The 23,110-nt window shown below is 36.3% G+C and overlaps 2 protein-coding genes across 3 annotated transcripts; one reads left to right on the top strand and one right to left on the bottom strand.

Annotated features, from left to right (window-relative positions):
- Positions 1-331: 331 nt before the first annotated feature.
- Positions 332-10,419, bottom strand: LOC116245833 (endoplasmic reticulum oxidoreductin-2-like). 2 transcript variants are annotated; one of them, XM_031617403.2, is made up of 11 exons: positions 10,237-10,419; positions 9,549-9,736; positions 8,174-8,305; positions 5,282-5,537; positions 5,099-5,206; positions 2,597-2,715; positions 2,380-2,484; positions 1,233-1,435; positions 1,016-1,139; positions 711-880; positions 332-630 (listed from the first exon to the last, which is right to left on the bottom strand). In XM_031617403.2, exons 2-10 carry the CDS (start codon positions 9,714-9,716, stop codon positions 728-730), a joined length of 1,368 nt encoding a protein of 455 aa, XP_031473263.1. In that variant the 5' UTR covers positions 9,717-9,736; positions 10,237-10,419; the 3' UTR covers positions 332-630; positions 711-727. The 2 variants fall into 2 exon arrangements, with proteins under 2 accessions (XP_031473263.1, XP_031473262.1); XM_031617402.2 differs by having other exon boundaries at positions 332-627.
- A 5,260-nt stretch (positions 10,420-15,679) lies between these two features.
- On the top strand, positions 15,680-19,006 carry LOC116265876 (protein phosphatase 2C 53-like). The gene is made up of 6 exons (XM_031646849.1): positions 15,680-15,774; positions 15,889-16,027; positions 16,185-16,342; positions 16,997-17,323; positions 18,262-18,367; positions 18,648-19,006. The coding sequence occupies exons 2-6, from the start codon at positions 15,922-15,924 to the stop codon at positions 18,977-18,979; spliced, it is 1,029 nt and encodes a 342-aa protein (XP_031502709.1). The 5' UTR covers positions 15,680-15,774; positions 15,889-15,921; the 3' UTR covers positions 18,980-19,006.
- Positions 19,007-23,110: the final 4,104 nt, after the last annotated feature.

The raw sequence follows: 23,110 nt of genomic DNA, 5'->3' as shown, positions 1-23,110 counted from the left end.
GCCTAGCATCCATTACAGGCTTGTCTTCCAAACGCTAAGATCCCAATCGTCAATTATTAGAAATCCAAAATTTTTCATAATAGGAAATGAAAGATTCATTCCAATGGTCGACGTATTAAAAATCCACTGCTGATATATATATATATATATATATATATATATATATATATATATATATATATATATATATATATATATATATCAGCTAGTGGATATATATCGAGATTGGCAAGCGTGCACGTTGTGCACTTAAGTCGCGTCATATAACTAGAGGTGCGAAGACTAAACTCTTTTTATCTGCCAAAAAGCAAAAGTAGTTTCTCCAAGGAGAAGAAAAGAAATACAATTTGTTACATTATTGTATTCCAATTAATAAGAATATACAACGCCAAGAAGGCAACTTTCTCATTTTTCTGCACATAATCTGACATAAATGCCCTGTGCCTTCGGATACAAAAGAAAAAACTCTAGAACGTCCTCCATCTCAATGTTCACATATTCTTCCACTAATTTGATAAAATTGAGGTTCAGCATTTGCCAACTCTGGGAACTAATAAATTTAGGCTCTCATGATCCATAGATGCAATTGACTCAACAGCGGTTTGAATAACAAACAACTCCAGCATGCTGCTAATCCCAAGAAAAGAAACCACATTTAATAATAACGACACTAGCTGAGACTAGAGAAAGCAGAGGGTGAGAAATCATACCAGTACCACAAAAATGGCTACAAACTGCTCGTACCAACACTAGCTGAGGATCGATGTCCCTCCACGATTTTTTCAGCAGCAGGCCCCATCTCTTTTACCCATTGAACAGATTCTGACAATCTATTGAGAAGGTTCAGCAAAGCAATTACTTCATTTCGCTGTAGCTGAAGCTGTGGCATGTAACATGATCAGTTAATTAGTTCATGGTAGAAATAAAAACAATTAGGAAGCTGGCAGACATATTTATAAACATATGAGAATTCATCGAAAGCTTGAACCCAATGATGGTACATCAATTCTCTTACAGGCTGATCTACGCGGTCATCACCATCAACAGAGAAAAGGATCTTCAATGCTGTACCAAGCCCAAGAATTTGAAGTTTTCCCCAGAGCCGACATTTCTCACACCCAACACAATCCATAATTGAGCTGTTAAAAAGTCACATTGTAAGGACGAAGGCGGTGAAAAAAACCATAATGAAAATAATATGCCTTCAATAATCTAGAGGTCTCAAGCAAAACCTTATATTCCTAAACTGTTTTTGAATCTCATGCTTTAAGTTGGGTCCGTTCTGGCCCTTCCATAACTTTCCTTCATCGAAAGGTAGTGGGCATGCAGCTTGTAGCTTAGGGTTGAAGACCAGCTGCTTTACAAGGGACTGTGTCTTGAGGTCGTCAGCAGCGTTGCCAGTGTCATATTCAGCCTGCTCAAGATAATCAGCTGCCTGGAGCACACAAAGGAGATTGACTTCACAAACAATGCCATCGAAAAGCTACAGTCATTTTCATCAAGCACACATTGATAGTAAGTGACCTAACCAACAGAAGAGAGCATAATAATTTAAGTATATCCTTCACATGCAGACATAACACATTTTGACCATAAGATGGCGCTGAGAAAGAAAAAAATGAAGTCCTCGGAACTGCTTGTGGTTATGTAATAGGAAGGGAAGGCCTTAGTACCAAGATGTTCTAAACATTCTTAATGACAATAGATAGTAAATTTCACCACACTTCTCCGGACTAAAACTACACAAAATAAGGAAAGAATCACATTGCCAAAGATGTCGCCACAAATTGTTATTATAAAATCTTCTGATTTATTACAACCAGAATAGCTAACCAATGACCATTCTTAATACCATTCATGATGTGGATATGCTTGACCAACGTGGACACAAACCTGACTCGTACAACACATTGTCTATCATGCTAATTATGTTAAAGATGAAACCAGTAGGCCTTATTAGATTCTAAACAATCTATGGAAAGGTCACTGCTGTCCATGTATGGTTTGAGCTAGCGTGACGAACTAAGTCTTTTTAGGGTGCATAAGGGATCTTCCATAATAAGAACATTATTGCCCACATTTTTATAACCTTTCACAGCACATTTACAAATAGAGAGGTGATCGAATGATCACTTTTTCTTCCTGAACCAAATAGGCATCAATACTTTATTTATAACTCATCTTTGCCTTACTCCTCAAAGTTGGCCAAAATAAGCACTTAAAGAAGAAAATTTATCTCCATCAAATTTTAAAATACTTTCACAAGCTTTTCTGATGAATAAACAAAACATTCATGAAACATGTGAAAAAATGTGAAAGGATGTTATGAAAAACCAAGAGCACATACCCCCAGTAAAAGTATACCAAATAAAACATTACCTTCGTTACTGCCCGAAGGACGAACAGAAAAGTGAAATACAAATTCCTGACACGCTCTGGGTATCTCAGCACGCGGTCATATAGTAATTCAAGGTTTTGTCCCCACTGCATGCAATAAAAAGTAATATAGAAAATATCACACGTACATGAATTTTGCACTAACAAACACCAGTATTAATGTATTAGAAACATGCTACGAGGAAAGTAGGAACAGTACCAGATTGGTAGCTTCATCAAGGAGATACTCAGCAGCAATATGAACTGAAATGGAAGAATGTAACCCAGACACCAACTTGTATAGAACCTTCCGCTCTTGAAAAGAATCAGATGGCAAGTCTAGAGAGGGAAGTTAAAAAAGAGGATAAGTAAAGAAGAAGAAATCAGTACTAGTCCCTAATCAGGGAGGAAGTCGATCTAAGATGTTCCTAATACATGCCCAAAAAGAGTATCCAATTGGAAGGTTTAGAATTTCAGCCATGGGTTTTTCAATTTCTCTGAAAACACTTAGCAAAATTTTTAAAAGAAAATAAAGATTGTCTACTCTAAAAAAATTTCTCCAGGCATGTAAAACTCAGCGAGCTTACATTAATAGCAATCTTCTGTACAAAAAGCACCGTCTGTTTGAGCGCAGAAGCCTCTCTCTTTCACAAATGACTATTGTTGTCATGATGTACATGCCAAAAGAATGAAAAGTAGCAAACGACAAGAAACACTTCTGTTGCAAGGAAGAGGAGCAAAAAGATGACAAGTGCCTGAACGTGCTACACTTAGGTATTTAATATTACCTGATTCACTTCAGCAGTAAGAATGAAGGTTCTCATAATACTAGGGGAATCTAATCATTATATTGCACTCTTTGACCCTCTGACTTTGCAGGTGCCTTTATGTATTATTTTTCTCCATATAAACATGAATTTCCACTATCATATTTGCTTGGATAAAGATATCTTCTGCTACAATCCACTATGCTTTGAAGTTTGAAAACTACTTTTCTTACATCGATCCATTAGAGACACAAATGAAGATGATCCCACAACATTTCAGGGTTGTTACATGAAATTACTCCTCGAGAACACATAGACTGTGATCCCATATGAGACACAACTGGCATTTCCTCAGGCACCTGTTGGCCATTGAGACTCGCAAAACAGTAAAAATTAAGAAAAAGGTGTGATTTTTTCTTGCATTTAAGCACAACATTCCATTAGTAATCTTTGAAGGAAAAAGAATGTAAGACAAGCTTTCTCAGTCTCCCCCTCCCTCTTTCCTGTCCTATTTTCAAGGAGTTCTCTCATCTGTAGCTATTTATTTCCTTTTCTCTAGCTATGAAATAGAGCAACTATAGCCATCAATGCAAGTCCCAGCGTATTCTTTACTTTGACTTCAACATTCGTTTGGCATCTTTTTCTAACCTCATCTTTAGTTTGTTGTTCCACAATTCAGAAAGAAGAAACATGACTGGCCTAACACATCAAACCTGAGCCAAAAGGATTGTGTTGGTTGATCCAAGGCAAACTTATGAGTTGCAACCAGGTGCATATGCAAAATAACTCACAAAAGGATTTGGCACATGCAACATGTGGGGGACACACTCCAATTGTAAGTTTCGACCTTCTTTTCTGGTGTCCAAGCAGATAAGACTTTTCATGGGTGGCCTTATTGAAGGGGAAAGTGTTACTGCAACGTAATAAGTGTTTACAGTATGTAAGATGTGCGACCAGCAGAGATGGAGCTCTCGATATAGAGGCCCTGCCTTACTGGAAGTTAAGCATTCAAAAGGGGAGATACAAAATGGCGATGATGATGGTGAGTATCTTGGGATTTCTTCTCTCATTCTCACTGTTCCTGTCTCTGCCTTCTGCGGGAACTTATCATTATGAATGGAATATGAGTTTTCTTCCAATCGTCTGCCTTTTGCATGCTTTGTAAGTGAGCAAAAAACAAAATCAGTCAGTAGACAAACAAAACCTGCAGGTGTGTTGTTTCTTTCTTTCCTTTCATAATCACTAGTTCTTCTATGGAAATTTTTTTATACAGAACTGATTCATAATGCCAGAGAGAGGGAGAGTGATGTGCTACTTGACAAAATCCAGCCTCTTGTTAAAGGCTTGAGTCTGCAACACACCCTGGTTCCTCGCTTTGTGAGAATATAAGTTGCAATTTACAAGAAAATAGAAGTGAAATAAATATGATTCTTTGTTTCGTTGCAGTGATACATAATTCCTTTCAGTCAAAATTTCAAAGAAGAAGCTTGTAGATGTTGGTTATACATAATTTTCTTTTGCACTTTAATTTTTCTGTCTGTTTAAGTTAGCATGATGATGATGAAACTTGAGTGCAGCCTCTGTTTATCATCATTTGAAGCACACATTTGGCACTAAAGTAGGCATTGGATGGGGAAGGGCAACATATCTCACAAAGCATATGCTTGAAATCAAACAAATTAGAGTAAAAATATTTTAGACAGTATTTATTTATTGAAAGCACCATATTTCTAGGGTAAACAAAAGCAATTCAATATTAAAAACATAAATAAGGAAAAAACACTAATACAAAGATACAAAACAATAAAATGAGTGAGACAATGCCTGCATGCAAGAAGTCCAATCATACTTCAGATACTAGGCACTCAACAACTAAGATCCAACAATACCAAGTGACAACTCATGAAATCAATAGAAAAGAAGCTTCTCATGGCAAATGAAGATCATTTTGTTACCTTTAATATTATCATTATACACAGCATCCCATATCCTTCTTGCAGATGGTCCAGAATAGCCAGTGTAACGTTCAGGATTTAGTTGTAGATTAACATAAGTCATTTCAGCTGCAGAAAGTGTAGCATGTGAAAAATTTTTGTCTAGCATACCATTCAAAGCAAATCTACAGCAACCAACAATACCATTATCAGTTTCATCATCATATGTCCAAGGATTGTCAATTTCTTTCCATCCTCTAAATGCTTTGGTATCAAGGGTTCGGTCAACAGCTGCTTGAGGTCTTCCCTCTTGACAAATGAGATCTTCTCTAGAAAGTCTTTGGAATGACCCTTTAAATGTTTCAGGAAACTCGTTATCTGGGCATTCACAAACACTGCAATCACGAAGGCGGCACATCCCATCATCTGGCCAGTAAGGACAATCACACCACAGCTTCACCTATTACAATCAGGGGAGAAAATGCATTAGAAGGCTAAGCTTAAAAGACTTCGAATTGTCCAAAAAGTTCACACAGCAAAAGAGAGGGGTTATCAAAAGCAAAAGAACAATAAATAACTAGTAACACTAACAAATAATGATGTACCAAGGAATATCCTGAGTACTTGTACTTGCTTTCTGTTGCACCCTTGGGGATCATTTATCACTAGGGGTGGGCAAGGCATCGAGTAAACCCGAACTGGGCTCAGGATCCACCAATTTAAGCTCAGCTGAAGTTGAGTTGAGTTTGAGCAAATACTTTAAGCTTCAATAAAACAAGCCAACGTTGAGCTGTACTTTGCAAACTCGCATAAGTTCAACTAAGCTTGTTAATTTTAATATATACATATTTTTGTGCACACATTTTGAAAGGCAAAGCTGTTGTGCAGCAGTCGCTTTTCTCTCCTTTGTTGAAGAAGTTTCAAGTTCAAAATACCCTGTCAATGCAGCCCCGCTGCACATCGTTCTCAGAAACAAAAAAAAAAATTCTTGTAAATCATCTCAACTCAGGCTTATCCAAAGCTGAACCAAGGTGATCCTGGGGCTTGTTCAGCTCAGTTGAGCCAACTTGCCAATCTCGCCCCTACTTAACTTCGAACTTAGCTCAAGCCAAGTCATTTAAGGGGCGAGCCTATTTGAGTGCCCCTGTCATGGCTTGTATTCAGCCCTATTTATCACCTTCTATGGGGATCAGTTCTTCTAATCTGCTAATAAAATTTTTATCACTACATTCTCATGAGCCCAAGAGGAACATATATTTGAAAAAAGGTGACAAATATTGCATCAGAAAACAGTGCATGAATAATTGTTTAGTGTGCCCATACATTAAACAAATTATTTTTCTAGTGTTCCAACAAATCATTTCATCTTTAAGCTATTTGATATGACATAACATAGCACATAACTAAAGGAATTCACAAAATAGTTGGATTATACAACTTATGTTCTAAAAACATGATTACAAACTTTTTGGACATCAATCATTAACCAGCATAATAGTTTTGCATGAAAGATGCAGGATGACATCTGACACTGGAAAACTGTAAAAAGTACATATGGTTGTACCCACAAAGAAAATGCAATATGGGAACGAAAATATTTCTGCATCAACTCAACTGCAAAAGGACAAGTATGAAAGCTCACATTCAGAAACTCTGTACTCTTTTTTTCTGGCATTACTGGAGAAAAATTATATATTGGAGACAAAACACATCTACTGTACAAAATCTATCATGGCCCCTATAACCTATGTCACATGGGTACGGGTACGGGTGCCGGTGCAGACACCGGTACTAACCATTTTCAAAAAACTTGAGTGCGGGGGTACGGCTATATATATATAAACAATAAGAAATACTTATAAAATATGTATCAAAATAAAGAATATACATCAACATAAACAAATAAATAACATAGAAAATATATATCAACAGCTCTTGCAGCAGTGTGTTTAAGAAACCTATGAAAAACTTTAAACATATGGACAACCAAGCAGCCCCCTAGTCAAATATGAACATCAATAGAATTTTCACATCCAAAGAATAGAATAAAAAGTAAGGTGGTAAAAATTAAATCAAAGTAAAATTAAGCAATTTGGATCTATAGGTACCCAAGTGTCAAAGTACTCATTTTGGGTACGGGTACGGCGACACGGGTACGTGGACCTTACTGAAGTACCTATGTGACTTAGCCTATAACTGAATCAAGAAGGACACGTCCTACAACACAATGAGGAGGCAAGACTCTGCATACACTCTTGAATATGATCAGATGCTTGCCACTAACCTAAGGGATGGGTTTATTCAAGTGTGTGTGATAAAAAGCGAAACAGTACTAAGCATTTGAAATCCATCATAGCAGTCCTGAAAGTCTAAAAGGAAACTACATGGGCCAATGGATCACATCAGCAAAGTTAAAAATTAGCAAATTCGAAATCCAAACGTAAGAAGTAGGTTTCTAGCACAACAACCTTTGGATGAGCATGGGTTGCCTCCAAAAATAACAATATAATAACAGTAGATAATGATTCTCTAGACAAGTGAAATTGCTAAAATGAATTTAGATTGGATGGCCCTGTGTGCACATGTGTAGACATCTCGATCATATTAACAACCTTGAGATCATAAGAGTAAGTATTTTTTAAGTTTTCAATGATCACAACATGGAATGTTCAGCAACCATACGTACGTAGGCTTTAAGATCCCGAAAAAGCAACAGTCCACAGTTTAATAATCACCTAAAATGCCACAACAACTGGCTCCAATCAAACAGCCCATGTCCAACTTGTCTGCAGCATCAAGCGCCAGGAAGACCTCATCTATATGAGTTTGATATTTGCCATATTCCAATTTTTTGAAGCATAATAGAGAAATCTTTTGAGAGGAAAGCAACATGAATACCAGCCCCAACCCCTCTTTTGAAGGGGAAAAAAGAAAAAAAAAAACATAAAACATAACAAAAAAAAAGAAACACACACAAAAATGGAGAAATAGATCCTTACAGAAGATTTTTTTTTTACTTAGTGGCAGTATAAAGTTCATCAATATCATGCATATGAATAAACTTGCACTTAGATAACCTAAAAAATTTTATCAAACCTTGAAATATCGGAAGAATGGTGTCTTCACAAGCTCTTGGAGGATAGGATGCAATACTTCTGAGTTAAGTGTGTCAACAGTCTCATAATCACAACAACAATCCTCCACCATCCCAGTATATTTACGAGCATTCTGCACCATTGAAAATACAAATTGACCAATCAATTCTATTAAGTCCACATAGAATTCACTCCAAGATTCCAACTAGCTTCAGAAGCCAATGTCAACAAAAAAAGAAGAAGAAGAAGAAGAAAGAAAATCAGTTTGCAGTTCACCTCCTATATCGCATTATCTATATCTATCCATGTGTTTACCAACAGCAGCCTTTTGGAACGTCTTAAATAAGTTCTTATGTTTTGGAAACCATTGGATAAAATTTTTAGGATTTAATAATGTCCTACTCGCTTGCTTGTTTCTGCTTTTAGATTCGTCTTAACAAAGGCAGTCAGATTTCTCTTCTTTTCTATTAAATCAAATACATATGGATTTACCTGGTTTTCCCTTCATCTACATTGATCACTCATACTTCATCAAGATTTAAATGAAACATGCTAAGCTTTACCAATTTAACTTAATCTTTACTACCATTTTGTATTCCCCGTTGGAGAAGATTGTTAATGCCCCCAATATTATTCTTATAATATTTTGCTTCTTATTTCAGTCAGCTTTCAAGATACTCTGTTCTCCAAGACTGGCTCTTTTTCATGAAAAGAAATAATATACGAATACACAGTGTTTTCAAATCCCAACTAGTGAAAATTTTTGGAAAAAGACAAATCAAGTAAAAGCGAAAGCCAACTTTCACTTATGATAGTTTGTCATAACTCCTCCACGAGTTAGAAGAAACTATAAGCCACAAGTTTATCAAGTCCAGAACCCCTTTTCTTTTTCCAGATTGTTGTGTTCCTCTCCAAACCTCACATTATTCTCAACGGGAAACCCAAATAATAACTCCGCTAGTCAAATGAGCAACGATTTTTTTAAAACAGAAAAAGTAGGAACATGTACTAGCAGGGGAACACATACTCCATCACTCTCCGAACTTACACTTGCTTCACAGTTCAAAGTCCTCCAGTTAACCCCCATCACGAAGAGTCACAGATCAAGTTGTGAAGAGGGAATTGCGGGTGTGAAGGTGGTAACAGATGTAATAAGGACAAGAAGGATTACATGATCGAAAGGCTCAAAGTAAAAAAGACAAAGCCCCATTCTCTCCCTCCCACGACTCTGTGACTGCCCGACCCTGATAACAGGGCAGTCGGTCTAATTCAACAGAAACTCCAAAACCAGAGCTAGGATCAGAACGAATTGCAATCACGTCAAAGAAAACCGACAAAAACAAGAAGAAGAAGAATCTGTATCAAGAAAGGCGTACCGGGCAACCGCAATTCTCGCTCAAGCGACCAAAGAGAGAGAACTTGGGAGCGTTACCGGAGGCGACGACACCCGCAAGAAACACAGCAATGAACGCCCCAACAAGCCAACTCCATCTCCTCCTCTGCCTCATGTCTCCCCCGCCGCCCTCTGTTCTTGCCTCCGCCATCACCAAGACAATAGAAGAAACTACAGAAATCGTGGAATGAGAAAATAGCTACTGCAGTTCCTGTTAGTAAGGAAAGAAGAAGTAGGTGTGGGATCCGTGTGCGGGGCCGGTTTCAGAGTTTAGAGATTGCTGGCTTTTGGTTTCTCTCTCTCTCTCTCTCTCTCTCTCTCTCTCTCTCTCTCTCTCTCCATATTCTCTCCCTCTTTCGATGTGGAAATCAGAATTCAGAAATCCCCCCCCCCCTTCTGGTTTTTCGTTTCTACGTGATTATACTCTGTCTCCTTCCTCTCGCAGCCATGGCAGATGGTAACGCCGATCACATTTGGAAGAACCCGATACGCAGCCAAGCAAAGAGGGGAAAAGAAATGAAAACATAAACAAGCAAAAGGAATGCTAGGCAGTGAGAAGAGAGCGTACATCTGGTGTTGCTCTGCTATGGAAGGGGGCACATACGCAGGGTGAACGAGAGTGAGGAACACAGAGAGAGAGAGAGAGAGAGAGAGAGGTAGGAGGCACATACCTGTCAGAATCACCTTCCTCTGTCTGCTGTAGAGAATAAAGAAGGAGGTGAGGACGATGTTGAGATGCTGCACAGTTGCTGTTGAGGAGAAGAAAAGAGGACGTGCCCAGCAATGGAAAGAGAAACACGGCTTCAGCCGGAAAGAAAAAATGGCGCTCCTTCTGGGAATTTCCGGTTCCTGCAGAACAGAGGTCGGTCGGCGACTGAAGAGGCATCGTCCGCGGCAAATTAGACATTTTTGAGCCTTGACTTTATTGTTTGACAGTAATACCCTCGCCGGAGAATGCCGCGGTTTTGGTCAATGATATTAACCAACGAAAATCTGTGTTAAAACTTAACATCTAAGAGCTAAATATAAAATCAACTTTTTATAATCTTTTATTTTTTGAAATCTATATGCAAAGAAATTTCAACTTTTTTTCAATTCATTACCCACTTAAAAGTTGGTTTTATTGTAATAAATTAAGATCCGAAATCTCTCGTCCGTGGATCTATAACCTGGCATTCTTCTTCATCTTCTGGATCTAAAAATTTGCTTCATGCCTGTCCAGAAATTGTTTAAATAATTGAGTTCAATTCAGACTTATGACACTTTAAATCAGTCAGGATATTATAAGTGTGTGTATAATAGCCTCCGAGCTCTGACCCATCTTCTTCATCCGATTTTAAATTCATGATTTTTAACATATAAAGTGAATTTTAGATACATGTTATTGAGATTTTATTTTAAAACACATTTTTTTAATGCAACTTCAAATCTAAGATCCAAAACTATGAAAGGCAACTTAAACTTCCTATCCGAAACTTGGATTTAAGATTTGATTAAGGTGAAGAGGAGGGAGACCGGCTCTCAAATCCTCAAGTTAAAAGACGATTTACTCTGAAGGGATTTTTTGGAAAATAAAAAAATGGAAAGGCTATTACTGGAAATGTTCTCACTGTAATGAAGTCAACCCTCACTGAGTTGACCAAGGGTAACCGGTGGGCGAACCCAGAGTGGGACCGTGGGCGAACCCGGTTTCTCCTACCACTTTCGTCTCACGTTTCTCCTTTTCCTCATCGTCTGGAAGATCATCTTTGACTCGGTCAAGGGCTGCCAGCCTAACTGGATCCAAGTCCTGCCCTCTTGGATCCGTATCCATGGAGCAGACTCATGCTTTACATGGTTCGTTGTCAATTGGACTCGATCTGAGTCAAAGCTTATGTAACCAATTATGATTTGGATCTTTGTGAAAGTAATTTCAAATTTGACTAGCATAAGATCCAATTTTTTTTATATGTTATTGGGTCCAACCTGTGTTAGATTTGAGCCCGATATCATGTTTAAATCTAAGGGGCATATCAAATCGGACCAATTAATATGATGCCTAAAATTCTTTATCAAATTTGACTACACCAATTCAAGTTCACTAGATTTTTATGCCCATTTACATTTACGTCCCTACTTCAAGATACTTTCCTTCTTTCTTTTCTTACTAAAATATCTTGTCCCCTTGTGCCTATCGAGATCTATTTAAGGAGCATTCACGTGCAAAAAACTGTAGAAAAAGTTTAAATCTTTGTATTTTGTTGTATTTTTGTGTTATTAATTTTTTTATACGTCATTGGACTTTTTTTTTTTTGCAATAAAAACTATTCTTTTTACCTTATGATAATATTTTGTGAATATATCACACAATGGTTGATGACAAAACTACTTCAATTTTTTTTTAAAAAAAACACACATCTAAATTTTAAAAAATATTATTTATTTTATATATAAAAATTTAAAAAAATAATATTTTAATCTTGTCAAAATTTAAAAACTTTAATTCGACCTCCTTACAAAAAATTAATTCGACCTCATCAGCTTCGCTCCTGAGCGCCCGCCTGCCTTGGCTTCACGTAAGCACGGCGACTCTTGAAATCAATTAATGTCGCTTTATTAAGAAATCAAGTGGGAACGATGCTTTGCTTGTTATATAAACCGGCCATTACTTCCCACTTGTCGCATTTTACAAACCTTTGATGCTGCTTACTTTATATTTGCTGTTCTGTTTACGTAATTTATGCAATAATAACTTGAAACTTATGTCTCTTCAAGCCTTAGCTTTATAAATATAAATGTTTCGCGTCGTTGTACGTTTCTAACAACATTAAGTCAACATGTAGGGTTTTTTTTAATATAATCGTTAACGGGTTTGATGCTCAAAATCCATATATGAATCGTGCTTTGGAAAATGCATTTAGTTTAGTGGTATACGATAAAGTTTAATCAAAAGACTTGTAAATTTGGGTGCCTAATAAATAAATATAATAAATGGTTATATATAATATAACCATTTATTATATTTATATGTTAATTATATTTTTATATATAATATATTATAATCAGGCCGTGCAGCCTGGGCCGAACTTCTTATCTGCTCATTCGACCCGATACGCAATCCTAATGGAAATCTATTAAACTGGAAACTCAAATTTAACTTATAAGTAGGTTGGGTTGTCACAATCACATTTCATTTAATCAAACAAGCCAAAACGCTAATAACTATCAAGTTATATATATATATATATATATATAAGAATAGGAAAGTTGGGACATGATTCTAGCTGTTGAACTTTACACTTAAATTTTTTTCCTACCGTTGCTTTTCGATTTGTGCTTAATTCATACTACTTACATATGTAATGTAATATTTATATTAAAAAAGATACTTTTCTTTTCACATTATAGCAAGACCTTTTGAAGATGTGACATGATTAGAGTTGGATAACACAACCATCAAAAATGTTTCTTAAGTGGGGAAACAATCTTGTCATAATGTTTACAAAAATATTATCAAAGCTACAAGTCTTTGAACACAAGATCTGTAAGTTGAAAAAGGTCAATTAAAATTCAACACTTCATATGGCCACAAACTCTGCTTAATTGTTTGTTAATGAATTGGATTTATCCAATTGTCAACAAAAATTAAAACGTGCTTATTTGATTTTCATAAAGAAAACAGGATCCAACTATTGGTCGCAAGTAGGGATGTCAATATATCCGATTTGAATAGGATATCCGACCGATCCGATCTGAAAAAATCGAATATGGATAAAAATTTAATATCCGATTAAGAAATTGGATCGGATTCCGATTTAATAAATGACATCCGATCGGATTCGGATTCGGATATACATGAATATCGGATCGGATTCGGATCTGATTCAGTTTTAGACAAATATCCTCTATCTAATACTTAGAAAATGGCAAAATCCGGTTCAAAATTCGGATTCGGATATAAATATAAAAATCAGATTCGAATCGGATTCGGATTGTAAAATCGGATTTCGGATATGACTTTGATTTATTCGAATTCGAATCAGAATCAGAATCCGAATATATGAATATCCGAAAAAGCGGATATGATTAAAGATGTATCTGATCTGAATCCGATCCGTTGACATCCCTAATCGCAAGTAGGATTTGGTATGCCAATGAGTTCGAGTTCAACTACAGGAGTTACATATGAATGTTGCATCTTATTCAAATTGTAGGCAGATTATAAGAATTATGGCAGGTTCATGTTTCCAATTATATGAGACTAAACTGGTCTGTGAAAGCTCTCAGTTTGGTCTGGGAGTCCAAACTGTTTACATTTCTATGAGGGCATTTGATAATGAGAATAATAATAAACTATTACACGTAAGTATATTAAAGATAAAGTACATTCATGGAACACTTAATATAATATTCCATGACATGAAAGAGTTTATTACCATTTCTATTGTCAAACGACCCTATGCCCAACACTCATCAAAGAAAATACTACTTTTCTGATATGCAAGAGTTATGTTCAGCATTGGTCTTTTTGTCAATGAAACAATATGATTTTTAGGTGAGTAAGAAGAGTATTCCACCGCTCAAGTGAGAGATGAAATTTCTCTCACTTTTCTTGTCTATAAGGTCCAGAGCTACGATGGTACCATTTGAAACCCATAGAATGCACCGGTCGCAGTAAAGAACCCGGCTGAGCTGATGACGCAAAGAAGGATAAAAATTGAATACCTAGCAACCATCCCATGTTGATTGGAAAAAAAGGAAGTCAATTAGGTTAAACACATCAATAGACTAACCAAGGCAAAATATTTGAAGCAAATACATAAATCGAAATAAGTGAAATATTTGAAGCACATACATAAACAGAAATAAGATTGAATATCTTCTTTGAACCAGATATTAAGATGAAGAATAAACCCGAATTTGGTGGCAAGCCCATTCAATTCAGTGTCAAATTCAAGAACATCAAGTGTCAACTTATGAATATTCTTCTAAAATATTTTAAAAACAATATTTTGTAATTAGATTTTACACTTTTTTCCATTTACGTTTGTAGGAATGATTTTTTAATCTTATTGCCCGATTCCCAACCAATTTAGCTGCATTAGTGAAATAAGTTGGCAAACTAAGACCGTTAACATATAACTTGTTCCACTTGTCTCTCTTCTATTCCAAGTTGTTAATCAAATGGAACAATTTATGAGTGTTCTATAACTTTGTCCTAAAGTTTGGGCAGATTTATGGGTACCTTCTAGTATTTTATGGATTTGTCTCAATCTTTAAGGTAGATTCATAAAACACTCATACTGTTGAACTGCCAAACGATTTTCTAAAGACCGTTTGGTACCAGTAACAAAATTGTTGTTGTCTAGTGAAACTGACTTAAAAATTGGGGCAGAATCTTGAAACATAGTTTCATGGTTTCATAAATCTAATCCAAATGTTGGAGCAGAATCATTAGATAGTTACAATTTGTCGTAGGTGTCAAATAGCTCTTTATAGATAGTTTGACAGGAAAAACACTATATGAATGTTTCATGAATTTGCCCTAAAAATTTGAACAGATTTATGAAATAATAACTCTAGTGTTTCATGAAACTGGGCCAATTTTTGAGGTAAATTTGTGGGACAATTATAAAGTGACCCTATTGCAAATGACCCCTTAGAGAATGAAATTCCATTGTTTACCCTTATTAATCCAACCAATTAAAGTTTCTGGCTCCACCACTGTGTCATCTTGATGGCGTTCCAAACATTGACATTTTTAAAAAATTTAAGATAAAATGAGACATAAAAGAAAGATAAGAAAAAAAACATTCTTAGAGATGATACTCACACCAGAGAATGTTTTGTGCTAGTTGCCTCTTTGACTGATCCCTTCTGTTTGTCCGGGATTAATCCGAAATTCGGGCTTAATCCAAAACAAATCCCGGGCTTAATCTCTTTTTAATATATGTAGAACAAAATGTCAAACATTTTTGCGAGAAAAAGACATGTCGGAAAGGCAAAGAGCATCTTGTAACAAAATGAAATGCGAAAAAGCCTGCCACCTTCTTCCCATGGAAGATTAGAACATTCCATGATTCCCTTCACCCCTTTATATGGCCCTCCCCTTCAATGGCAGCCATCGCTCAGCTCTACTCACTTCCTCTCCTCCTCCTCACACTCAAAAATCAGGATTTCTAGCTCTTCTAGACACTACCAAGTAGCTTTTTTGTATCAAGTTAGAAGAGGTAAAGAATTGTTGGTTTTTGCCTTCTTCTTCCCTTAGCCAGTTGCAAAGATATCGTCCTTTGAACTGCCACTGTTGATCCTTCTCCTTGTATCTCTTTTCACTTTCTCTTCAGCTGTAGAACGGATCAAATTAACAAATTGTTAGTATGGAGGAGACTTTAGCAACAACTAACGTCGTGAGGTGTAAGAAATCATCAATTCGGTGCCTGAAACTGAGCACAAAAACTTCACCTTCTGAGGGTGATTTTGCAAGTATGACTCTCTCTCTCTCTCTCTCTCTCTCTCTCTCTCTATATATATATATATATATATATATATATATATATATATATATATATATATATATATATATATATATATATATCATTGTTTGATCAAGATATAAACTTTTCTCTTTTTTCTTCTGCAGAGGACTCTATGAACAATGATGAACAACTAGGTGTGCACCTTGGGTGTGTTTCTTTGAAGGGGAGGAGGCCAGAGATGGAGGACACTGTTCTAACCATTCCAAACTTCATGTCAGGGGCTGATTTTTGTGGTGTCTATGACGGTCACGGTGGGTCTCAGGTAACCATTTTTACTATTGCATATCTATAATTTTGGAGTAAACAGCCTATTGATTGAAGGGCAGTTGGTTTAATTATTTGGTTATGTGAAAATTAGAAAATTAAGTTACCATTGTGCACATTCTGCATCTTAATTATAGACCCCGAAAAGATGAGATGTTCCGACAACAAGAGCTCTATCTTCAAGCACTAGATTATAAGGATCTTAGATCATGAAATCTAACATTAAATTAGAACAAAGATTTTTTTTAACAAAAAAAGTAAAAAAGTAAAAGTTAATATTTTTTTAAATAGCTAAAAACACTGCCCAGGCATCAAATAGTAAGTTTTTAGGGTCGCATCCACATATTTTAAAGTGAAGCATTTTTCAGAAAACTTCACAAGCACACTTTGAACATTTTCAAAAGGCAGGAAAACAGAAGATTTTGTCCCAAAGGTCGGGACACTTTTCCTATTCACCCTTCTTTTTCTTTTTCTTTTTCATCTTTTTCTGTTATTCTTTCCACAAAGTTCTACTTTATACGAGGAACTCACATTCTTAGATCCAGTCAGATCCAAAACTCATCCTGGAACCGAAACCAAACTGGATCTGCCCACCTTGTCCATGACTGCATGCATCATTGCTGAATCAATCAACTGGTGGCGGTTTTCGCAGGTCGCCGACCACTGCCGCCGGCGGCTGCATGCGGCATTGCTCGATGAATTGAAGAAGGTGATGGAGGATACTGAAGCTAGGGCTTCAGGGTCCATGGATCCGAGCAGGTGGGAGTCACAGCAGGCATGGGAAGAGGCATCAACCAACTGCTTCAGCAAAGTTGACAGTGAAGTGAGAGCTCTTGGGGGAGTTGAAATGGAGACTGTTGGATCAACTGCTGTGGTTGCTGTGGTCTTCTCATCTCACATAGTTGTTGCAAACTGTGGGGACTCTAGGGCAGTCCTATGCAGGGGCAGGAAGCCCATGCCGCTCTCTCTGGACCATAAAGTGGGTAGCTTGTTTCCTTTTCAAAAAATTTTCCTTGTAATATTTTTATAATAGTTCTCAACAATCTCTTGTACTTTAATTATGTGAATAATCTTTTTTTTTTTCAGAAAATGCACATTAGGTCTATGGAAATTTTGTTTGAATGAATACTCATTTAGATAGATTAAAAAATAAAGATTTTCAAGATTGGAGGATGATAGGATTTATATGTATTTGATGTTTGTGATATGTCTTTCTTTTTTTTTTTTTGCTTCAACTGGGAGCTTGTATACGAAGAAAAAAAAGTGTTCAGCAAAAAAAAAACACACTTAGGAGTTGTAAAAATTTTCCCTTCTAAGCATTTTAAGGTGAAGAAGGAATTAAAAGATGCCAAGATGTCAGAATCTTTTTAAATGAATAAATTCTTCAGAAAGAAAGAATATTATCATGATTATATGTTTGTTTTGAAACACGTTAACTTATTATGCTTCAAAATAAGGACCATCTTTTTCTAAAAACATTATCCAACAATCAAATGCTGGAAGAAATACGACTAATGTTACTGGAATCCATGAAAACTCAGTAACTAAATTGAACAATATAAAGGCTTCGACATTCAAAAGAAACGCATACGTTAACATGTGAAGCCTGATCATATCCATGAGCTTAATCTTTTGCAACATTAAGCCGGCGCACCATAGTTCATGAATCCTAAAGTTATTAGCAGGACACGATTCATGAACTAAAGATGATTTTGTTTTCTAATACATGTAGCCGCATATTTTGAATGTCACAAACAAAAATGATATGAACTAATCGCTAAATTAGGCAACCAAATTATCCCAATATTTTAGAAAACATGATAAATTTTCAAATAAATATTTTTTATTTGTTTACAGCATTCATTTCTTGCACATGGCTTCTAAATTTGCTCCTGATCTCACTGTACCTGTTTGCAGCCTGATAGAGAAGACGAAGCAACAAGGATTGAGGAAGCAGGAGGGAGGATCATCCACTGGGACGGAGTTCGAGTTTGTGGGGTTCTTTCTATGTCAAGAGCAATTGGTATTTACTTGTTCAATCTTAGATTTTATTTCATTGTTTCTCTTATGATTATCGATTTTCACATTTGTCTTCAATTTAGCTGGATTTATATGGTTCTAAATTGGATCCAGCAACAAGAATAGAAGAAGACCAACATCACTGCTTATTGTTAATCATTCAATAATCAATTTATAATAGCATGATTTCATGCTTACCACTTTCAAAATTTCACACAGAATCATGTTCAATCTTGTAATTTGATATTGGTATCTTTTAATCTAATGGAAATTTCCTGCTGCAGGTGACGCATATTTGAAACCCTGGATTATTCCGGTGCCGGAAGTCACTGTCACCAAGCGAAGCGACGATGATGAGTGCCTCATTCTTGCTAGTGATGGATTATGGGATGTGATTACCAACGATGAAGCTTGTGAAATCGCTCGAAGATGTCTCCGGCAATGCCGTCGCCGGAATGCCAGCGCTAGAATGGGAGAAGGCCAGGAGGTCCCAGCGGCAAGAGTGGCAGCTCAGTACCTGACCACCCTTGCCCTCCACAGAGGCAGCAGGGATAACATCAGTGTTATAGTAGTGGATCTCAAGCCCAGCCCAACCAACAGCCATGGATGTAATTGATCAGTGACAAGTAGGAAGATTAAAAGGATGGAAATTGTTGATATTAATGATGAAGCTGAAATATTAATAACAAGCTTTTGACCAATATTTCGCTTCTCTTTGCATGTAATAAACAAACTTCTAATCCAGAGCCATAAACGATTCTAGCACTCTAAATTCTTATAGATTTTGACAAATTCTACATAAGAAGCTGGATCTTGACGGCTAATAACTTGGTAACTTTGTCAATTATAAAAGTAAAAAAAAAAAAAAAAGGTGAAGAGGAGGTTAATGATGTTTGTTCAATGAATCTGCCTCATTTTTTGAAGAGATACATGGAAATAACAACACTTTTACTATTGTCAAACGGCCTTTTAGAGTTGACATTCTTCCAAAATGATATGAGCAACTATCATAAACTGCACAACTATCTACTTAAGCTCGTTCACTTGGCTATGGAGTCGGAGTTGAGATCTTCAGGTTGTTGGAGATCAAGAGTTTAACATCTCGAGAACATCACTGTCAAATCTGATAGTTAACTTTGCCCATTTCCAGCACACCTCCCCCGCCAGCGGCAGAGCCACATATAGACTGGTGTGGGCAACTGCCCACACCTGCCCCTCAACTTTCTTTGGTTTTTATATTAAGGTCTTTTAATATTTACTTTGTTATATATATATAAGTGCTCCTTCAAATATAAAAATATGTGAATTAGTGCCCCTCCAAAAAAAGTTTCTAGCTTCGATAGTGTCCTCCGCCCCCCAACCTAACACACACACGCACACAAAAAGTGGCGGAGCCAGAAAAATTGGTTGGAGGGGTGCTCGTTTAAAAATAGTCACATGGTGGGGCATTTATATATATTTAAGGATAAATGTTTAAAATGCTCAGTTAAAAATAAAAAACTTTTAAGAGACTCGTGTGGGGCAACTGCCCACAACGGTCATCATGTAGCTCCGCCACTGACACACACATGTTCCTATGTGCATGCAAGCGTGTGCTCACACAAACTACCACAATGTATTTTGCATGCATTCATGCACATTTGCCAACACACACACACATACAGAGTAGTTGAGCTTCCAAAACGAATATGGTGCAAAAGCATCTCATTCCAATTGCTGCGTGGGCCACAGTGTGAAGATGGCGGCGTCACTATGTTCTTTCCTCAAGTGGAAATCAGAGGTGCTATCTATCTGAGCATTACTCTAGCCATTGAAAAAATATGCGAATGCTTACATAACCAACAGCTTTGTTCGGTATATTTCATTTAAATTGAATCCTATGATGGAATATGATATGGATATGGATTCTCTGTATTCTTAGTTGGACAGTGAAATCCAAGATTAATTGGGTCCGTATCAGGATCCAGTACCTAATTGCCTGGTTGTAATCATAGTAGGGACCAAAGAAGCACCAAAATATTTTTCCATGCTTGTGATGTTTTTCATATAATAAATAGGCTACCAACTAATTTCATAATCTTCTCCATTGAAGCCTAATTTTTTTTTAATTTGATTTTGTGGATCATTAAGGATCTCAACAGACACATATGTTACTTCTAAGAATAGAGAAGAGGAGATGTTGAATATTTGTCTATATCTGTTAGATTTATTTTATTTTTTGCCCATTAAAAAAACTTTTTTTTTCAATTTTTCTGCCAAAAATAAAAAAAGAAGAGAGAAATTTTCATTGTCAAGTCTGACGCACGGTGCACTCCTGCAAAAGCAGTGACAATAATGGAGATGCCTTGAGGAAGCAGACGCCAGGGATCAAGCAAAAAGAACACGAATTATACTCTCTATTATTCGAAATTTTCTTCTTCTTTGCAGCCTCACATGCATGTCTTTATCTGTGTCAGTTTTTTGCAATTTCATCCCAAAAGCTGTTTTTTATTTTTTAAGTTCCAACCGTAGATGCATATATGGTTCAAAAACTCGGTAAATAAATATAGATAGGAGATTAATAAGGTTTGATTATAATCCAACCATATTGATCTGCGACCCATTTATCGGTTTTGAACCACGAAAATTCATGCGCCCCAACTAAGCAGATAGCTTGTATATATATTTTTTTAATTTAGGCATTTGGGTAAAAATTTATAACTTATAAAGAATCAGAAATTTTAAGCCGTTCATTTTTTTTGGGGCCCTTGTGTCTATACATCCTAAATAAAATGATCTAATATCCAGCTTCTAGGTCCAGATCATGGTTTACAGTCAAAATTCTCCAAAATCAAATTATAATTAAATATTTTGAGTTTTTCTTAATCGGGTCTGGACTCGGGGCCGTGTTTGGGAGGATTTGGCGTGACACTATCAAGGTGTCCTTGATGCATCTTCAAGGAAGAACACAATAATGTCAAAGGATTATTCCAATGTGCTGATGAAGGGATTTATATGATTGAGGTTGAGCCACATTACGCTGTGCTGATTCTTTTGCTTTTCTTCTTGGGACCAATACCAAGTGGACTTCCTTTGGAGCCACATGTTGTTTTAGGTTGCCTATGACAATTAAGCGTGAATTTGGATTATTCTCTCTCCTCATATATATATATATATATATGTGTGTGTGTGTGTGGGCATATGTATAGTGACTCTAATTTTTTTTTTTTTTTTTAAACTTAAGGACATCAAGGGCCACAAATCCATTTTCCTATGTGGAAACAGGTCATGTTGATGTGATCTTGACGCTTTTGGAAATTTTGGGCCAATTTTTTTTTTTTTAGTGACGCACGTGGACCCATCCGGACCCTCAATAATATATTGACAAGATATAAATAAATCAAGAAGTGCTTGATTATCATAGGGGACCATTTAGATTTGAGAAACATGGATTTAAGATTTTATATCTCGAGTTCATGGATCTCAAGTTTGGGAAAAGGTGGGGTGGATGAATTTTAGGTTGAAAAGGTTGCAAAATTATGGTGTAACCAATGCAACTTTCAAATAAAAAAGAAATTAAGGACCTAAGATCTAATATAGCCTGAAATTTTGGGTGAGAGGCAGTTGTGCATCCCTTACAAGGTTGGTTGAGAGTAGAAATAATTTGTGAGTGTCTCTCAAAAACAAGTTTGAGAGTAGAAATAATTTGTGAGTGTCTCATGAATCTGTTCAAAAATTAAGATAAATTCATATTATTGTTCCATAATCTGACTCCCCATGTGATCTGAATTTAAGTTTGAATTTGAATTAGGTGACTAATAAAAATGTATATACATGAAAGCAATATTGCTGAATCTATAATTTCCTTTTATATTATATAAATAATTAGCATCTGAATTTTCTAAATAATATTTCGTCATTTCTATGGGGAATTTCCCTAAAAAATGACAAAGAAACGGTACCATTTAGGACCTAATATCCTTATTAGTGTGGGTGCCCAAGATTTGTCTACTGTTTTTGCATACAGTACTGTATCAGAAAAGTGGTCTGCCATAAATGGAAGACCACGCACATTTTTCTGCACATTTCTTTTTCTTCACAAGAATTATAAGTGCAATTAGACTTTTTTTTTCATGGAAAAGAATTTCTTCAAAGTTTATTACAAAGATTCTCTTGGTTTTAACATCTCCTCTAGGACACCAGAACACATAGTAAGTGGTTCCAAAGTCTTTTTGTCCCTGCTACAGCAGTGGAGGTACATGTAGGCTTGTGTGGGCAATTGCCCATACAATCCTACAGAAATCTCTTATTTGTATATTAATACATATTTAGAGATTTACTTATTTACATATTGGTTAAAATTTAAAGCTGCATTAGTGTCCTTCAACCAAAAATTAATTTCGGACTCTACGACCGCAATGGCATAGCCACATGGTGACTGGTGTGGGCAGTTGCCTACACGAGTCTGTTAAACATTCTTTAAAGATGAAATATTCCTCCAGCCGACTTACTCAAACAAGGCAGAATTGCAAATCAATTCCCCTTTCAACCCCCAACTCTATTATGGATTATCAGAGTTCATCTAAGAATGGATAAGAAAAAGCCATTTAGTGTAGATCAGATTAACGGCCCTCCTCTCTTTTAGACCAAATCGATGGCGATCTCAGCAAATTCTCCTGGTTCCTGATTGACCGCAACGGTTTCAGGATAAATATCACAAAAAGAACGTGAAAAAAAAATATCGGTGCCGATGATGCATACGCACCGT

Source organism: Nymphaea colorata, chromosome 1 (genome assembly GCF_008831285.2).
Source record: "Nymphaea colorata isolate Beijing-Zhang1983 chromosome 1, ASM883128v2, whole genome shotgun sequence".
In the NCBI taxonomy this organism is placed as follows: Eukaryota; Viridiplantae; Streptophyta; class Magnoliopsida; order Nymphaeales; family Nymphaeaceae; genus Nymphaea; species Nymphaea colorata.
Note: the sequence above shows the minus strand (reverse complement) of the source record. Positions and strands in the feature narration are given on the sequence as shown.

Bases quoted from the DNA above. Each gene is read 5' to 3' on its own strand.
- LOC116265876 (XM_031646849.1), top strand. From the start codon at position 15,922: ATGGAGGAGACTTTAGCAACAACTAACGTCGTGAGGTGTAAGAAATCA. The intron at 16,028-16,184 runs GTATGACTCTCT...TTTCTTCTGCAG, and splicing joins TTCTGAGGGTGATTTTGCAA to AGGACTCTATGAACAATGAT. The intron at 17,324-18,261 runs GTGGGTAGCTTG...ACCTGTTTGCAG, and splicing joins CGCTCTCTCTGGACCATAAA to CCTGATAGAGAAGACGAAGC.
- LOC116245833 (XM_031617403.2), bottom strand. From the start codon at position 9,716: ATGGCGGAGGCAAGAACAGAGGGCGGCGGGGGAGACATGAGGCAGAGG. The intron at 8,306-9,548 runs GTACGCCTTTCT...TCAATGGTGCAG, and splicing joins GCGAGAATTGCGGTTGCCCG to AATGCTCGTAAATATACTGG. The intron at 5,207-5,281 runs GTATTGTTGGTT...CACTTTCTGCAG, and splicing joins TGATGATGAAACTGATAATG to CTGAAATGACTTATGTTAAT.